We start from the raw sequence: 19,930 nt of genomic DNA, 5'->3' as shown, positions 1-19,930 counted from the left end.
TCCTTACTGATTTGATGAGTGTATGTTTATATTGCTGTTACCCAATTTATACAGTTGATTGGATAAGACTTAAAGAAGGCTGTTTACAATGAGTTCATTTATGTGAATTGTAAAAACTCTGCAGAGACTTTTTACCCCTTCTTTAACAACTGTCTTCAATAGAGTTTTTAACCAGATGAGAGTTTTTAGGTAAATGGATCACTGCCATTAGATTGATATATAAATGAAAAATCCGGAAAATAAACCCTGTCTTCTGCCCTCCAGGAGAAAAACAGATGACCTTAAGAGGATCTTGAGGTCCTTGAGAATGTTGAAATGTCTGTCACCACTACTCAGAGCCAGAGAATGTAGATAAACATGAGTCTTGACTCAGAATAGAAGTGGTTTTTGTATAAAAGTAAGCCTTCGTCTTACAGCAAAAATTACTTTTTGTTTGTTTGTTAAACTTAGATATTATTTCAGAGGCAGTCAAGTAGATCATATACAGAAGAGTTGAGGAGAGTATGTTTTCTTTTCATTGTCATAGCCTTGCCAGTTTTTTTCAATAAGTGCCACTGATTGTAGACTGATTTCCTATGTCCAAATTCAGTTGTTGTCTTGCAATAGACATAATGGTCACATTTGCTCTTAATGGAGTTAACTGTAGATCTATATCGCCCAACATCGTTGCTACCAGCCATTTGTGGCTACCAAGTGTTTGAAATGTGGCCAGTCCAAATTGAGATGTATTTTAAGTGTGAAATAACACATTGAATTTTGATGACTGAGCACACCAAAAAAGATGTAAATTAACCTCATTAATAATTTATAGTTTACCTAATGAAATAATATTTTGAATGTAATAGGTTAAATAAAATGTATTCACTGATTTTTACCTCATTTCATTTAATACATATTCTAGAAAGTTTACAGTTACATAGATGACTTGCTTCATAATCCTTTATAACAGCACTGCTCCCAATTTACATGTATTTTTGAATAATGCCTCCATCTTTTGGTAGATAGCAGAAATGCACTAAAAAGAGCAGTGATACTCCAAATATTAGTTGTATGAAAAATTTCGTAGAATGATATGAGTTCCATTCACCTGAAGTGTTAAGTCATAACAATTAAGAATATTTGGCAATACAATACGAAAATTAACCAATGGTGAAAATACTAGCAGTTTTATGTGATGGAGCAGGAGCCGTATTACACAACAATTGACCCATTGGTTATCATTATGGAGGATGTTTACATTATTGTATTGATTCTAAGTTACAAGATGGTAGTTATCATTAATGTCAGTCATTTTAAATCTAGAACGTTTAAGTTATAAGAAAGAAAATCAATTGCAAATATTTGTCTTAAGATCTTTTTAAAGTTTGTTGCAGAGCAATAGATCTCTAGAACTATTAAAGTTACACATTCTTCAATCTTATTCTCTTTCTTTGAAATGTTCATATTTATAATATATCATTTGCAATTTTTAATGCAAAAAATGTAAGGAGATCTTCTATTTTGTACTGCCTTTTGTACTTGAGGTGCCTAGAACAGTTTGGGGATAAAGCTTAATTGTATTTATTTATTCTTGAGCTAATTGTACCTGAGATTATATTACATAAGCAATGGCTAAACATTTTATGTTTTTATGATTTAAAAATAGTTCATTCTGATTTGATTCAGAAAAAACTTCGGCTTTTAGTTCTTCCTAAAAGAATATTTTATATACATGCAGCTCATATTAATATTTATATAACTTAAAACAGGAGTACATCCCCATTGAATAGTTAAGTGAATATGAAAATAGAAACTACGAAAAGTACTTATGTTTTATCCTTTCAGGAGAGTAACAGAAGAAACTTTTTCTTGATAAGAGACTTGTATGCATTAATCAAACCAAATTCTTTGTTTAAAGTTAGACTTAATTCCATTTAAAAACAATAGACATTATTTTGCAATGAACATTGTTTTAAAATATTTTAAAACATTTCAATCTTTACTCAGTAAGTAATGTATACGTATTTTTTGTTGTAAAAATTGAAATAGTAGAGATAAATCTATTCCACTTGGGTACAATTTTGTCTACTTCTCCCCTGGGCGGGGGGGGAACACTGGTGCCTGATTGGTTACACCCATCTAGCTCTTCCTCCATGTATGCATGTGCACGTACGTGTATTTGTAGAGCTATGGAGACACCTCATCCTGTCACACCATATACATCCTGCAGTTTGTGCTTCACATTTTGTTTCAGTTGTTCTTGTGTTTCTACATATAGCTCCCTTTCATTGTAACTTATTTTAATGTTAATTTTTATTTTCAATTATAAAAGCAAGATACGCTTATTAGAACAAGTAAAATAGGTCAACTCCACCTTACCCCATCTCCCACTCCTCTTGAATTAAGCCTTTCTCCATACTTACGCACATTTTTATGTGGCATCACGTATAGAGTTTGTGTGTGTTTTTAGTAACTGTAAAGGTCAGACTCTGCACATTTTTCAGCTAGCTAATTTTACTTAGTACAAGGTGAACATCCTTCTGGCTTGTTCCTTTGATGAGAAACTTTACATATTATGGAAATTCTGTTTCTAAGTCTTTGCCTGTGCAATCAGTGTTGTGTAATTATCTTTGTCCATAAGTTCATATAATGACTCTTGTTATTTCTGAAGTCATTAAAGAGTATATTGGTATTATTTAAAATTTTCGCAGATAATGCCGTATTTTCTAAAAGTAACATTTGAGACTACACTTGTTTCTCAGAATTCTGTGTTTACCAGTCTGATGATTGCAAATTGATAACTCCTTATTTTCAACTGATGGTTTCCTGATTACTAGTGGAGCTGAGCATCTTTTTATGAGATTATTGACCATAGTATTGCTTCCTCAGTGAATTACCAGATTCATTTCTGTTGATCATTTTTCTGTTATGTTGTTCTTCATTTCATCAGTCAGTAGTAGCTCTTTTGGGGAGTGTGCTGCAAATATAAGACTTTATAATATCTTTTCCTATGTAATTAAACATTTTTAAGAGTGAAATATATTCATCTTTATGGCTTCTGGATATTTATCTTATTTGGAGATATCGCCCCCAATGCAAGATTGTACAGATTCTCTCCAGGCATTTTATAGTTTCTGATACTCTTGTTGCTGGCATTTTTTTCCCTTTTCATTTTCTTTTGATTATAGAGGACATTGAGGAAAATCAGTTGATTTTTTTAAAATGTAGTTATAATTTTCTTTATATAATTTTAGTATTCTTTTATGCTCACTAAAATTCTCCCAGTATTTCAAGCATATTATCTTATGATTATACCATCTGAGTCTTCAAAATAATGGTAAATAACTGTAGTATTGGCAAGTATCACTATGTTGTTACTGATATTAGAGTAAATACAGTCAGAACTTCCCTGTTTAATATGATGTTAGCTCTTGGTTTTGAAAAATAGTCTCCTATATATTTTTGGTTTATTTGTGATTTTTATTAGGAATGGCTGTTGAATTTTTTTTTTCACATGCCTGTTTGATATTTTTTTCTTATATTTGGGTGTAATAATGAATTATGTGAATAGCTTCCTAATGTTAAGCCAGCCATATGCTTGTAAAATAACCCTGCTGTGCTCATTGTATAATAAATTTTTAATACATTACTGTATTCCTTTAGCTAGCATTTTATTTAGAATTTCTTCCTTCATTTATAGTTTAAAATATTTGTTTTCTCTGTTTGTTCTATCATTGTCAAAGTTTTTAGTGTTAAGGTACTGTTAGCCTCAGATTGAATTGCTGATAGAGCATTTGAAAACTTTTTGAAATACATGAGATTTTTGTGATACTATTACTATGTATTACTATGTGTTTGGAATTTTCCATAACAAAAGGTTTGAAAGAAAATGCATTCTTTTTTTTTTTTTTTTTAAGAAAATGCATTCTTGAACATGTATTTATTTCTCTAGGATAAGCCTAGAAATGGATAGGTTTTATTCATGTTTGCCTTTTTTGTTTCAGTAAGTAACTCCCATTTTGCCCTCAAGTAGTTGTGCTTATTTACACTTATTTTACCCTCCCTGTACGAGTGTCTGTTTCTCCATGTCCTTCCCTGTGGTTGATGTTATCGTGTTTGAGTTCTCATGAATGATGAGGTAATTTGAAGTTATTTTATTGTGCGTTTTCCTAGTTATTAGGGAGGGTGAACATATTTCCTGTTTATTGTTACTTGTATATTTTTGGTGAATTGAATTGTCTCTTCCTAATACTCATTTTTCTCTTGAGTTGTCTCTTTTAAACTCTTTTATAGTTCCCTATATGCTCTCAATATCAAATTCTTGTATGTGTTGTTAAGCCAACATATAAATTGGTCAATATATAAATATTAAGGTATTAAACTCACTATATATGTTAGGTCAAATTATATGAAATTGCTCATATTCAGCTGTTTGACCTAAAAAACTCCATTTCATTTGGTTTAACCAAAAACAACATAGATTTTTTTAATTGCATGTTTTGTAAATTTTTATGGAATCACTGTTGGCGTATGAGGGATTTTGTGCCTTGAGTCTTACTTTAATAGCCCTCTATTTTTTTTTTTTTTAAGATTTTATTTATTTATGCATGAGAGACGCGGAAAGAGAGAAAAAGTCAGAGACACAGGCAGAGGGAGAAGCAGGCTTCATGCAGGGAGCCTGATGTGAGACTCAATCCCAGGTCTCCAGGATCACTCCCTGTGCTGAAGGCGGTACAAAACTGCTGAGCCACCCAGGCTGCCCAATAGTCCTCTATTTTTGATGATACAAATTTTTTAAAAATATATTACGATTTGAACTTAATTCCATCTGAAATTGTTTTTTGTCATTAATATGCATAGAGATCTATCTAATCTTTCTCAATTTGTGAACATTTGTCCTAACATCATTTATTAAATAAATAGCATATTCTTTTTTGACAGTTTTGAACTGCCACTTCCATAATAAATTTTGCTACTGTGGATAGATTAATCCATTTTCTATTTTGATACTTTGATCTGTTTTTCTGTTTCTTTGGCAATACCACTTAAGTTTTAAGTACTTGGTTTTTATAATATTTTGATAGCTGTTAGAGCAAACCCTTGTCATCATTTTTCAAGGTTTGCTTGATTATTCTTAGACTGTTTTCTTACAAATGGTTTTCACATTCATCTCTATGCTCATAATTTTTTAAATTTTAATAATGTGTAGTCTCCGGAGCAGAGAGGAAGAGAGAATTTCTAAACCTGGGGCTGTCTCAACTCCTGTAAAGCATGCAGATGATCATACACATAAAACAGTAGAAGAAGTTGTAGTTGAGAGAAATGAGAAACAAGCACCCAGTCTTCCAGGTAAGCCAAGCAAAATACTATGTTGGGAAAACATTTGCAATCAGATTAAATAAAATAATTGTCAGAATTTACAGACAACTTGAAGATCCTTTAATGATTATGATTTTTTTTTTTTTGTACTTGGCTTCTAGCATATTCCTTATGGGTATGAGATTGACATGGATGAGTAGCTTTCATGAATTTTTAAAAAAAAATTTTTTCTGGATAGATAATTATTCATAGTTAACAGCTATTCATAGTGAGTAAAATTGTTCTCCAGCACTGCTCATTTAGGAGATATATTAGATTGGCTTAAGAAATTTTAAGTTATTTTTCCTATTGAAAGTGTTTTCATAAACACTGTTATACACCATAGAGATGTATATACCAGACCTAAGAATCTGCAAGTCTCCAAGATCCATTTGCTTGAAAGGCCAGGAGATTTGGATTCTAATGTCTTAGTTCCTTCTATCAAATCTTTTTGCTCTGCTTGTTTAGTGGCAAGAATGTGGATATTTAAAAACAAATTTTATCACAGTGAAGAGGTCTGCTTTGATTGTCTTAGAGAAATGTAGGGATTCTCCCTCCTTCCCTCTGTTCCTCACTATAGGGATATATATTAGAATTTGTAACTTTAAAATACATAACACATGTTCCTTATCAGATTCTCTGAGCTTATATTTTTGCTGATGAATTTTATATATATTTTGTGGACTTTTTATTGTTTGGTTATTTTCCTAGTTGTTTACATTATTATTCCAGTTTTTAATAAAGTGATTCCTGTACAGTTTTTAAATTTTTCTTTCTCATAGAACCAAAGCCTGTGTATGCTCAAGTTGGACAACCAGATGTGGATTTACCTGTCAGTCCATCTGATGGCGTCCTACCTAATTCAACTCATGAAGATGGGATTCTCCGGTAATGTGATTTTAGACTTGTGTTGTCTTCTTTGTCCATATTGTATATTGTATATCCTTTTTAAAAGCATATACCGCTTAATGCTACGATTAAGGTTTTATTTCACATTATTTATGTGATAGAGATTAGAGAACAAAAAAAGAAACTTTTTGGATGTTGACTTTCTTACCACAGTCACCTACCTAGTTTTCAGATCGGGAATTACAAAAATTAAAAGTTGTTTTCTGCTTGCTTAGATATCAGAATTTTCACGAGTTTTCTAATGCCCTGGCATTTGAAAAAACAGGAAACACCAGTGTTTCTCCATTTTCACACTATTGACATTTTGGGTCAGGTGCTTGTTGATTGTGGTGGACTGCCCTTCACATTGTGGATTGTTGAGCCACATCCCTGACCACTAGCTGCTAGTAACACCTCCCAGTTACGACAACCAAAAATGTCTCTAGACCCTGCCAAATGTTCTTGGGGACAAAATCATCCTTGTTTGAGAACCTGTTGTAGGTTAATTAGCAACTCAAAAGTAAGTTTTTTATATTCCACACCTTTTATTGCTCTGTTCTATACATGATGAGATTGAGATGTAAATTTTTAAACCAGATTTCAAACCATCATGATAATCAATTTAGTCTTTGTTGCCTCTGTGGTGAAAGGAACAGGATGTGAGTAATTGAAAAATAACCAAACTCAAGTGAGTTTGATCTAGACCCCTGCTCTTACCTGTTTTCTTTGCTAAAGAAAATTGGGTTGTTACTGCAAGACCTAGCTAGATAGAAAGAACTCCTGAAATAGAAGGGTAGGACACAGTATTAAAATTGTATATTGTTAATATCAGATAACTGATAATTCAACATTTTAATAAATTATGAAGGAATTAGTTTCCTTCTTTTTCTTTCTTCAGAATTGCTTGAAAGCTTTTATAACTCTTTAAGGTTTAAGAAAACTGTAATGATTAATTCCGGAGACCTGTTTCCCAAGAGAGCCCTGAGGAACAGATACCAAAGAGGATTGAGGTTGTGGGTAGGATTGTACCTGAGCCAAGAAACCTTCAGTTACTCATTCAAATCCACTGGCTGGATTTGGGGCAGAAGTGGTTAATGGGTTTACTTTTAGTTATTGCAAGTAGTTGATGTAACACAGAGTAGAAAATGTCAGTCATCCTTGGATACATGATACTGTGATTGAACCTAAAGCTGTCTTTCAAAAAGACAGAGTTTACTAAGGGATATAGACTACAATCAACGATTTTTACTTTTTGAGATACACTAGATCAGCCCATGTTATGAAAGAACTATCAGGAACCTGGAGTCTCAAGGACTTTGAGGAAGTATTTCAAAAAGCTCTCCGTACTAACTGGTTTGAGAGAGGAGTCTGTGAGCAGGCTCTGGACTTACCTAGAAAAGTAGGACACTGCCACAGCTAAGCAATTCACATATTCCATGATAACACTGGCCCATACTTTCATGGAAGGACCAAGGGTGCCACCAACCCTGGCAGTGAGTGACCTCATTTAACCTACAGGCTCTTATGCTTACATCTAGTAAATGTTCGCTCCAGGGACGGAAATGGGACAAGTGTGAATACCTTATAAGATCTAAAAACTTAAGGTGGTCTTTAGTTGATTTAAAAGAATTAGACTCCCCCCTTTCCTCAACTCATTTATTCATTTGATTTGTGTTTTATGCTTTCTTTTGTCTTCTAATCATTTTTCATTGTTACTTAGTGAATTAAGAGGAAGGGGACTTTTTCTGCACTGCATGTCAGAATAGGTAATAGAATTGTGTGTCTTCTAGACTAGAAAAATGGGAGAGTTCTAGAAATCTAGATGGGTAATTTGTAATCATGTAGGTAATTTGTAATTAATTACCATAAAGGGTAGTTTGTAATTATGATCCGTTTCTGCCTACCCATTCTTCCAAGATGCCCTTTAGTTTTTATGTCAAGACTAGCACAAGGTTTTAGCACTACAATGATTATAAAAGAATGTGCATATATTAATTCCTTCCTATTCTCTCTCTAGTAAAAGAAGGGCAGAGATTGAATGTGGGACTAATCCAGAAAGGCTGAATGCTGATAAGTTTTTTATTTAAAATTCAAGGGGGCTGCAAAGTAAGTGACTTGTGTCAGAGTGCACCAACCGCCAAGTTTAAAAATGACTATCTCAAAAAAATAAAACAAAAAACAAAACAAAACCAACTGTCTCTTGGATCACAATGCTTAGAGCCTCATTTTAATTCCCTGGTATCAGGAAAATTTGTCAGTTTATGCTTCAATTTCTACCCATGTAAAATAGTACGTCTCAGTTATTCCATTGAGATGATATGGTATGAATTGGGATGGAAAAAATGGAAGATGTTTTTAACCATTGCAAATGCCCCGAATGCATCTAAAACGCTAAGAGTTGGGAAAAGAATGTTTTCATAAAGTAGTTTTATAAATTAGTTGTAAAGCAGTAATAAAAGAAAGTACCAGTAAAGCTGATTTGGAATTGTGTAATATGAAATTGTATTCAGTAAATTAGTGGTATGAGGGGAATTTCTGAGATGATGGTCCTTTGTTTCATTCTGAGTGTGGTTTTCATTGTAGCAGTTTACTATTAACTTCAAGCTTCTCTTAACCATTTCAAATGAAATATTTGTTTTAACAGGCCCAGCATGAAATTGGTAAAATTCAGAAAAGGAGATAGTGTGGGCCTGCGCCTGGCTGGTGGAAATGATGTTGGAATATTTGTAGCTGGTGTTCTAGAAGATAGCCCTGCAGCCAAAGAAGGCTTAGAAGAGGGTGATCAAATTCTCAGGGTATGTCAGTATATCAGAGATGCGGTTTGAAAGTACTTAGATCTTTAGAGAAAGACATCAAACACAGCAAACCTAATATTATAATTCAAATATAATCTTAGGTCACAGTCTCTTGAACCAAATAACCATTCAGATGAGGAATCCATCCAGTCTTTATTATACTAGCCTTGTCCCTTCACATTTCTGCATTTGCTCTCATTTACTGCTGTGATTATGTGTTACTACGGAGTGTGATCCTCTGATTTCATTTTAATCTCTGGTGTTCATAGAACTTAATAAAAAAAAAAGTCTTAGATATTATAATATCGACCAAGTAGTCTTTTTAAGTTCAACTAGACATTCAGGCTGACAAGACTGTCATGGGCCACAGCTTGCCATCCCAGGGGAGTGGTCCTTGCAGCAGTTCACATAGCCCTAGGGATGGCTCACGTGCAAGGAATTGGGGTGTCCATCAGGCAAATGTGTCAGCTGCCTTGGCTCCAAAGCTTCATACCCCACAAGAGGTAGGACCAGTTACAGGAGTCAGGAAGTCCAGCTTAGGTGTGGTCTCTTTTCTTTTGCTGTTGTTTTTCTGTCTATGCCATAAACGATGCTGTCTACTCATATAGTGCCATCTTTATCTGTCTCCTTAAAACATCCAAACCTTTTGGCAGATAAACTATGTCCCATTTTAACCAGAAGATCACATGTATTAAATGTGAGTTCCTATTTGCTCCACCTCTCCAGCTCAGACTGTCATTGTCACCTCTAGTCTGGTCTTCCTGCATTTGGTAACTCCTGCTCCATGTCCTGGATTCAGTCTCCTGCTCAGAATCTTGTTGTTCTGTTCATGTTTTTCTCTTTCCCTTTCCTCTGGCTCTTCATTTGTCCTCCACTGTTTTATTTTTTATTTTATTTCATTTTATTTTTACTTATTTTTATTGGAGTTCAATTTGCCAACATATAACATATCACCCAGTGCTCTCATCCCGTCAAGTGCCCCCCTCAGTGCCTGTCACCCAGTCACCCCAAACCCCCGCTCACCTCCTTTTCCACTACCCCTTGTTTGTTTCCTAGAGTTCGGAGTCTCTCTTGTTCTGTCACCCTTACTGATATTTCCACACAATTTCTCTCTTTTCCCCTTTATTCCCTTTCACTATTTTTTATATTCCCCAAATGAATGAGACCAAATAATGTTTGTCCTTCTCTGATGGACTAATTTCACTCAGCATAATACCTTCCAGTTCCATCCACGTCAAAGCAAATGGTGAGTATTTGTCATTTCTAATCACTGAGTAATATTCCATTGTATACACAGACCACATCTTCTTTATCCATTCATCTGTCAATGGACACTGAGGCTCGTTCCACAGTTTGGCTATTGTGGACATTGCTGCTATAAACATTGGGGTGCAGGTGTCCAGCTGTTTCACTGCATCTATATCTTTAGGGTAAATCTCCAGCAGTGCAATTGCTGGGTCGTAGGGCAGTTTTATTTTTAACTCTTTGAGGAACCTCCACACAGTTTTCCAGAGTGGCTGTACCACCAGTTCACATTCCCACCAACAGTGCAAGAGGGTTCCCCTTTCTCCACATCCTCTCCAACATTTGTTTCCTGTCTTGTGAATTTTCACCTTTCTCACTGGTATGAGGTGGTATCTCATTGTGGTTCTGATTTGTATTTCCCTGATGGCAAGTGATGCGGAGCTTTTTCTCATGTGCTTGTTGGGTAATGTCTATGTCTTTCTCTGTGAAATTTCTGTTCATGTCTTTTGCCCATTTCATGATTGGATTGTTTGTTTCTTTGGTGTTGAGTTTAAGAAGTTCTTTATAGATCTTGGATATTAGCCCTTTATGTGATATGTCATTTGCAAATATCTTCTCCCATTCTGTAGGTTGTCTTTTAGTTTTGTTGACTGTTTCTTTTGCTGTGAGAAGCTTTTTATCTTGATGAAGTCCCAGTAATTCATTTTTGCTTTTCTTTCCCTTGCCTTCATAGATGTATCTTGCAAGAAGTTGTGGCCAAGTTCAAAAAGGGTGTTGGCTGTGTTCTCCTCTAGGATTTTGATGGATTCTTGTCTCACATTTAGACCTTTCATCCATTTTGAGTTTATGTTTGTGTATAGTGTAAGAGAATGGTCTAGTTTCATTCTTTTCTGCACGTGGCTGTCCAATTTTCCCAGCACCATATATTGAAGAGACTGTCTTTTTTTCCAGTGAATAGTCTTTCCTGCTTTGTTGAGTATTAGTGGACCATAGAGTTGAGGGTCCATTTCTGGATTCTCTATTCTGTTCCATTGATCTATGTGTCTGTTTCTGTGCCAGTACCACACTGTCTTGATGATCACAGCTTTGTAGTACAACCTGAAATCTGGCATTGTGATGTCACCAGCTCTGGTTTTCTTTTTTAATATTCCCCTGGCTATTCAGGATCTTTTCTGATTCCACACAAATCTTAAGATGATTTGTTACGACTCTCTGAAGAGAATCCATGGTATTTTGATAGGGATTGCACTAAATGTGTAAATTTCCCTGGGTAGTAACATTGACATCTTCGCAATATTAATTCTTCCAATCCACGAGAATGGAATGTTTTCCATTTGCTTGTGTCTTCCTCCATTTTTTTCAGAAGTGTTCTGTAGTTTTTAGGGTGCAGTTTTTAGGGTATAGATCCTTTACCTCTTTGGTTAGGTTTATTCCTAGGTATCTTATTCTTTTGGGTGCAATTGTAAATGGGATTAACTCCTTAATTTCTCTTTCTTCAGTCTCATAGTTAGTGTGTAGAAATGCCACTGATTTCTGGGATCCCCACCAATACCAAGGAAATACAGACGATTTTAAAAACATATTATGAGCAGCTACATATACCAATAAATTAGGCAATCTAGAAGAAATGGACGCATTTCTGGAAAACCACAAACTACCGAAACTGGAACAGGAAGAAATAGAAAACCTAAACAGGCCGATAACCAGGGAGGAAATTGAAGCAGTCATCAAAAACCTCCTAAGACACAAAAGTACAGGGCCAGATGGCTTCCCAGGGGAAGATTCTATCAAATGTTTAAAGAAGAAACAACACCTATTCTACTAAAGCTGTTCCGAAAGATAGAAAGGGATGGAATACTTCTAAACTCTATGAGGCCAGCATCACCTTAATTCCAAAACCAGACAAAGATCCTACCAAAAAAGGTGAATTATAGACCAATATCCCTGATGAACACAGATGCAAAAATTCTCAACAAGATACTAGCCAATAGGATCCAATAGTACATTAAAAAGATTATTCACCATGACCAAGTGGGATTTATCCCTGGGATGCAAGGCTGGTTCAACAAAGCAATCAATGTGATAGATCATATCAACAAGAGAAAAAACAAGAACCATATGATCCTCTCAATAGATGCAGAGAAAGCATTTGACAAAATACAGCATCCATTCCTGATCAAAACTCTGATTCAGAGTGTAGGGATAGAGGGAACATTCCTCAGCATCTTAAAAGCCATCTATGAAAAGCCCACAGCAAATATCATTCTCAGTGGGGAAACACTGGGAGCCTTTCCCCGAAGGTCAGGAACACGACAGAGATGTCCACTCTTACCACTTCTATCCAACATAGTACTAGAAATCCTAGCCTCAGCAATCAGGCAACAAAAAGAAATAAAAGGCATTCAAATTGGCAAAGAAGTAGTCAAACTCTCCCTCTTCGCAGATGACTTGATACTGTACATAGAAAACCCAAAAGACTCCACCCCAAGATTGCTAGCACTCATACAGCAATCCTCCACTGTTTTCTTTCTTTCCTTTTGCTGTTGAAATTGTTGTCAGTATGGTGGAGTCCCTTCCCTTACTCCTTTTCAGTCATCACCATCATAAAGTTTTATAGTCTGACTTCTACCGTAACCACTACTGAATCTGACGTTTCATAAGCTATCACTGACCTAATGGGACCTTCAGCCCTCATTTTCCTTTCTTCCTTAGCTGTGTTTTGACTGTCTTAAGTAATCTTTCTTGAAGTGCTTTCTTCCTTGGATTCTATAACACTGTCATTCTGGTACTCCTTTAGTCTTTTACATTCTTTTCCAGCCTTCCCTTAATGGTTCATCTAAGGCTTGGATAATGTCAGCAGCCCCCTGCTTCTCTCTTGCTGTATAGTCTTCATCTTGGCTTTGAGGGCTCCTGTCAGTAGCCCACCATCAGAAACTTCATTTGGAGGTCCTGTCTTGAGCCCCCTCCTGCTTTTCAGCTGCCTGTGGGCGTTTCCCTCCTACTGTCCTTTCCTTTTAGACCTCCTGTAAAAGTCAAGGCGTCATCTTTGCCTTACTGGATTCCATCTGGCACTACTTTGATTCCTCCCAGTGATGTTATATTGTTCTCAGACACAACATGGAGAATGATGTTCATTGTAGTAAAGAAATGAAACCGACCTATCTCTTACCCACCTCATATGCTACTTGAAGTAATTAGGGCATACATACATTTGATTTTATTTTTTTAAAAGCTCTTATTTTCTTTTTTAAGTAAAGTGCTACTCCCAACAATGGGATTCAGACTCACAACCCTGAGATCAAAAGTCACTTGCTCTTATCAATTGAGCCAGGCAGGCATCCCTTATGTACATCATTTAAAAATTGTTTCTTAATAATTTGCTTTTGTTTTGTATCATAAAAGTAGTGCATGTTAATTTTTTTAATGTGGAAAATTTTTGAAAGCTAAACAGTTCTATCTGTAATCCTGTTTATAGTCATCAGTAACATTTTAAGTTTCCTTTGGCCTTTAAGAGCTTCTGATATAAGTATATCCTGACTTGGCAGACGTTGAGCCTACATCAAACAGATGATCTTACAGAGATGGGACAATGCATATACTTTTTTATTTTTTTTATTCATAGACACAGAGAGAGAGAGGCAGAGGGAGAAGCAGGCTTCATGCAGGGAGCCCGATATGAGACTCGATCCCGGGTCTCCAGGATCACACCGCAGGCTGCAGGCGGCACCAAACTGCTGTGCCACCGGGGCTGCCCTACTTTTTTTTTTTCTTTTTATCTCATTTCCTTCTGATTCCTTTTTCAGAGACTAGTAGAATATAAAATCTTTTTTCTAATTGAAGTATATTGGTATACAATATTATTACTTTAAAGTTATATTTGTGGGATTTATAATTTTCAAAATTTAAAGCCAGACCATTTATAATAACAAATATTTGGAATTAGGGATTGTCTTTTTTGGTTTAAATGGGTTAGATTGTGCAGTAGGTGATCTTAAATGTCAGGATGCATTGTGGCTACTCTTAAATTTATACCATCACTCAATTTATTTGGTTTCTACTTATTTTAAATTAGAGTATATTATTTTTCTCCAAAGGAAAGTTCATTTTTTCCCTCTTAAAGATGTGATATTTTCAGATTAGGTAAAGTCTGAGAGTCTTTGTTTTCTGTGTTAGATAAGTAATTTCATCATCTTAAAATATGGCCAAGAGCAATTTGTGAAATATATTTTAACAGGTAAACAATGTAGATTTCACAAACATCATAAGAGAAGAAGCCGTCCTTTTCCTACTCGACCTCCCTAAAGGAGAAGAAGTGACCATATTGGCTCAGAAGAAGAAAGATGGTGAGATACTGTCAGTAGAATGGAGAAAATCTGTAGAATTCTGAGAACTTAAATAGCGATTTTAATTTCCAATTTTTACTAAATCATTCAAAGTTGAGTAATAAATGAATTTGTTCATCTCAGAGGGAGTTTAAATCACTTAGAGGCACAGTCTTACACATGGCTTATTAGAAAGCGCGATAATAGAACCAATCTTTATAGCATTTTAGTTTAAGAGGAATGCCATCCAGCCCTCACAAGGCATAGAAAGATCCTAGTTATTAGTTATCAGAACCATACAAAAGTATATGGTTAGCTTCCAAAGTTTTTACTGATGTTGTCTAAAGAATATATTTTTGTTAGCATTAAAGAAAATGCCTAATTTTCTTTGATTAGGCTGATAAGCTTTTCATTTAGAACACGGTTTCTCACCGTCAGTACTGTTGTCGTTTTGAGCCAAATAATTTTTTGTAGGGCTGACCCATGTATTGTCAGGGTGATTAGAAACATCCCTGGCCTCTACCCACTAGATGCCAGTAGTATATATACCAGATATTGGTATATGTCTCCAGATAGTGCCAAATGTCCCTTGGTGAGCAAAATTACCCTCGTTTGAGAACCACTTATAGAAAATGGGAATATCTGTAGTATTTGCAGCAAAACTAAGATGATATAAATACCACCATGAATGGTTTTGAACAAGTTGCTTGATCTGTTTCTGCAGTACTTTCCTCATCTGCAAAATGGAGGTGCTAAGCATTCCTGTTTTGAGGTAATGGTGCTGTATATGAGATAGAATGCCTAATGCATTACTTCACATAGAGGAAGGATTCAACATACATTGAATACCATTGGTTTTGCTATTACCACAGCATCTTCACATAATCTCTTCAGATTAATTTCTTATCTTATTAGCTATTGATAATGTTTTTGTTTTGATTCCTTTTAGTTTATCGTCGCATTGTAGAATCAGATGTGGGAGATTCTTTCTATATTAGAACCCACTTTGAATATGAAAAGGAATCTCCCTACGGACTTAGTTTTAACAAAGGAGAGGTGTTTCGTGTTGTGGATACCTTGTACAATGGGAAACTAGGCTCTTGGCTCGCTATTCGAATTGGCAAAAATCATAAAGAAGTAGAACGAGGCATCATCCCTAATAAGAACAGGTATGAATATTTGGATACTTCTATAGAACAAGTTAAGTAAATGATGATGGAAGACTTGAATCCCCCTGGGAAATTTTGGCAATGTAAAGAATTAGTTTTCATTGTAGTCACCATATCTATGACTGACTTAGTTGTATAAACTCCTTTAATTTAATTCATTATATTTTATTATTTCTGTATTTATTTATTTACTTGAAGTGGGCTCCATGTGGAGCTCCATGTGGAGACCAACTTGGGGCTTGAGCTCACGACCTGGAGATCATGACCTAAACCGAGATCAAGAGACGGATGATTGAGTCCCCCAGATGCTGCGAAACTTCTTTATTTTAGTTTAGCCATTAAGATTTAATCTGCATGTGAAGTTCTGTCCAGTATTTTGACATTTTGTTTCATCTATGGGTCTTTTTCCATTTTATTTTTTTTAATATATTTTAAATATATTTATCCATCTTCTATTCTCTATTTTATCCTTCCTTGTCCAGGGCTGAGCAGTTAGCCAGTGTACAGTACACACTTCCAAAAACAGCTGGGGGAGACCGTGCTGACTTCTGGAGATTCCGGGGTCTTCGCAGCTCCAAGAGAAATCTTCGAAAGAGTAGAGAGGATTTGTCAGCTCAGCCAGTTCAAACAAAGTTTCCAGCCTATGAAAGAGTTGTTCTTCGAGAAGGTAGTTTATTTTTTACAGATTAATCTTCATACACTTTAATGTCAATATGCTTAGGAAAGAAAACGTATAAACTATGTTATTTTTTCTTTGAATTTCTCCCCAGCTGGATTTCTGAGGCCTGTAACTATCTTTGGACCCATAGCTGATGTTGCCAGAGAAAAGCTGGCAAGAGAAGAACCAGATATTTATCAGATTGCAAGTAAGTAGCCTTAAGACTAACTTAGATGAAGTTGAGGGTGTTAACCTTATTAGGTACTCCTCCAAAAGATGGGTCTGATCCATTCACTTAATAGAAATAAAACTTTCTATAAGTGAAAATTTGCAGTTTATCCAGTTTGAGTGATTGTGTCCTAGTTCCCTTTAATAGTTAAAATTATTACCATTTACAAAGCTCTGGGCTTCATATGAAAATTGCACATGATCTTGTTTAATAAATCCTGTGACAATATCACCATGCTGTAAGTAGTAGAGTATTGATGCTGAGCAGCTTGAGTCTTAGGTGGTCAGGACCGTCACCAACCAACCTCTTTAAACTTTCCTTATGACACCCAGCTAATGAGTCCCAAAACTCCAATATGAACCCATCCCTTACTGACTCCAATCCAGTGCTTTCAGTCACTGAGCTGACAGAAATACTCAAGTGTATAAAAAGGATAATAAAAGCATGATTCATGCCATCAGTTATTATTTAGGCATTTACAGTAAGTTAGTGTTAAATATAAATATTGAAGATGTAGTGCCGTAAATGCCTAAGAGATTTTGCTTGCAGATTCTTTTATTATTTATTTAACTTAGCTGTTGTGGTAGTTTAAATATACAGACTTAGTTATGACCACTTTGGTTTGCTTTAAGCTATATGTAAAAACTTACACTCTCCCCCACAATTATAGAAATAGTGTCTATTTGGAAAGCTTAGAAAATTAATTTTGACATATATTATCATTGTCATCCTAATTTTATCCTGTCGTATTTTCTTCCACCCTACCACCCTTTGTAAGCAAACTTTTGTGTGGAGCTTTATTTATTGTTTTCCTTCTTAATAGATAATACCTTATTTTTTTTATTACCCATTCTGCAACCAGATTTTGGATGATTAGCCTCTGTTTACATAGGTCGTTTCAGTTTTATATTTTCATAAAGGATGCAGAAATCTATTTATTTGCTTGTTTCTGCTATGCTTTGTTTCTCAAAGTATTTAAATCCTTAGGAATATAGCTTTTCCTGTATTTATGGTAATTTTTTTAGAATTCCCAAATATAGGCAGGAATGAACCATAGGACATGAGCATTTTCTGATTACTGCTATGTGTGATCGCTCGTGCTTTCTGAAGGGTTGTGCCTTCATAGCTGTCGTTCCTACTGTCACTAGATGAGACCCTCATTAACATAAGTTTTAATTTAAAAAATCAGAACATTACCTTTTTATTATATTGCTTTAGGTTGTTGGTAAAGTTGAATGAGGATATTTATTTCATGAAACTGAGAAAATCTGCAGACAAATGATAGTAAAATTTAAGCAAGTTTAGAAAATGTTTATTTCTGATTCCTCATTCAGTTTATTTTTTTCAGAAGAGGTTTTTTGGGTCATCATTTGTAGGTAACATTTGGCCTGAAGAAGTTGCTGGTAACCCCACCCATAACCAAACTTAGGATTTTTAAATTTAGGAAAAATAAGTGTGAAGATTTGTAAAGCTCTGCCTGAGGGAGTAATTGATTGCTTTAATTGGGTTTATTCTATGTTTAAGCCAGGTATTTATTTATTTTATTTTATTTTATTTTATTTTATTTATTTATTTATTTATTTTTTTTAAGGAATCCAACTTGGTTTCCTTTTTTCTTTTTTTTTTTTTTTCTTTTTTTTTTTTAATTTATTTATGATAGAGAGAGGCAGAGACATAGGCAGAGAGAAGCAGGCTCCACGCACCGGGAGCCCGATGTGGGATTCGATCCCGGGTCTCTAGGATCGCGCCCTGGGCCAAAGGCAGGCGCCAAACCTCTGCGCCACCCAGGGATCCCAAGCCAGGCTTTTAAAAAGAGGATTCAGATAGGTTAGTTATGTACCCTTTCTGAGTCCAACGAGAGTCTTTTTTTTTTTTTTTTTGTATTTTTTTTTATTGAAGTTCGATTGAGAGTCTTTTTTGTTAAAGAATTAGTAGTATTTTCTCCAACCAGAACTCCTGGTTAATCCCTCTCTCTAATTCTCTGTTCACCAGATTTGAAATTCTGCCATGTTTGCTCGTGGAGCTTTATCTTATGATAGTCTCGTTCTCTAGAGTCATTCAGCTTGTCCTGCAGTGTAACCTTTGTTCTTCCAAATCTCTGATTTTGTCTGATCAGAAACACCAGAGCCCCTCTTTGTCTTTCAAGCTTTCCTTGTGACCAGAGTCAGAAATAGTGATGTGCCTTTTTAGTGAAGAACTTCATGTAAATTGGACCTCTGAGATTTTTGGTTTAGTAACTAGCTCAAGCTGCATTTGGCATATTATACACCAGTAGGCAGGGACAGGTTGCCAGTATGAAACCACAGGCTGTCTGTTACAAATTGACAGCCTTCTCTGCTCCCAGGTTCCCCTTTGTATTGCTATAAAAAAAGGCCTCTAACTTAGAACTCCCCAGCCAGGCTGCTAGAGCATTGTTGCTGATGGACTGTGGACCTGCCCAGGTATTGATTTCATCAGTCCCCAGTGGCTGAATGGGACAGAACTCAGAAGAGGCCTCCTCAGTTTATCTCTATTATCTGTACAAGTAATGCCATTTTTGTTGTGTGTCATCATGTGCAAAACATTTGGAAATAGTGCCATGCCAAACCATACTAGAACATTAGGCAAAACAAAAAATGTCCACACATATATCTTTTTACATCTTTTTTAATGTCTTTTTCTAGAACATTGAAGTAGTTAGAAGAGAATATAAAAAAAATGTGTATTAAAACTTACATTATTGCAAGTTTAAATATTTATACCAAAATAGAATTTATAATTTTATTTTCCTTTAATGAAAGCAAGCTTATCAGTATTATTTCTAAATCTTCTTTTTAAAATCTCATTTTCATTTGAAAGAATTGCCATATTTAACAATTTTTCTTGACCAAGTGACAGTCTTAAATAATTTTTACTCTTCACTTACTGATTCTATTTAAAATCTTGGTATTTTTTTTATTGTAGATTATTAATTTTGATCTTTCAAACATAATGTAGCAAAGTATTACTTGACTGCTGAGTATTTTTGGCACCCCACTGAATACTGCTCCTGAAGTGAGCATCTCATTTGCCTTCTCTAATCCCAGAATTGTGGGGCATCCTTAATCTAACCCAGGGGCACTCAGCCAGGGGTAGTTCTACCCCATCCAGGGTACTAGCCAGTCCTGGAGACATTTTTATTGGGCACAATGTGGACAAAAGGCATGTAGCAGGAGGAGGCTAGAAATGCTGCTGAACAGGCCATAGTGCACAGGATAGATCCTATAACTGTTACAGAGCCCAACGTGTCAGTAGTGCCCAGTGGTTGA

The 19,930-nt window shown here is 35.3% G+C and overlaps 1 protein-coding gene across 1 annotated transcript in view; it reads left to right on the top strand.

Moving 5' to 3' along the window:
- Nucleotides 1–19,930, top strand: part of TJP1 (tight junction protein 1) — a 110,262-nt gene that overhangs the window by 65,054 nt on the left and 25,278 nt on the right. The window contains 7 exon segments of the mRNA NM_001003140.1: nt 5,189–5,328; nt 6,120–6,225; nt 8,870–9,020; nt 14,500–14,608; nt 15,537–15,756; nt 16,239–16,423; nt 16,527–16,622. Coding sequence (NP_001003140.1) covers nt 5,189–5,328; nt 6,120–6,225; nt 8,870–9,020; nt 14,500–14,608; nt 15,537–15,756; nt 16,239–16,423; nt 16,527–16,622 — 1,007 coding nt within the window.

This window comes from Canis lupus, chromosome 3, assembly GCF_011100685.1.
Source record: "Canis lupus familiaris isolate Mischka breed German Shepherd chromosome 3, alternate assembly UU_Cfam_GSD_1.0, whole genome shotgun sequence".
In the NCBI taxonomy this organism is placed as follows: Eukaryota; Metazoa; Chordata; class Mammalia; order Carnivora; family Canidae; genus Canis; species Canis lupus.
The sequence above is the reverse complement of the archived record's forward strand: the minus strand, read 5'-3'. Positions and strand labels throughout refer to the sequence as shown.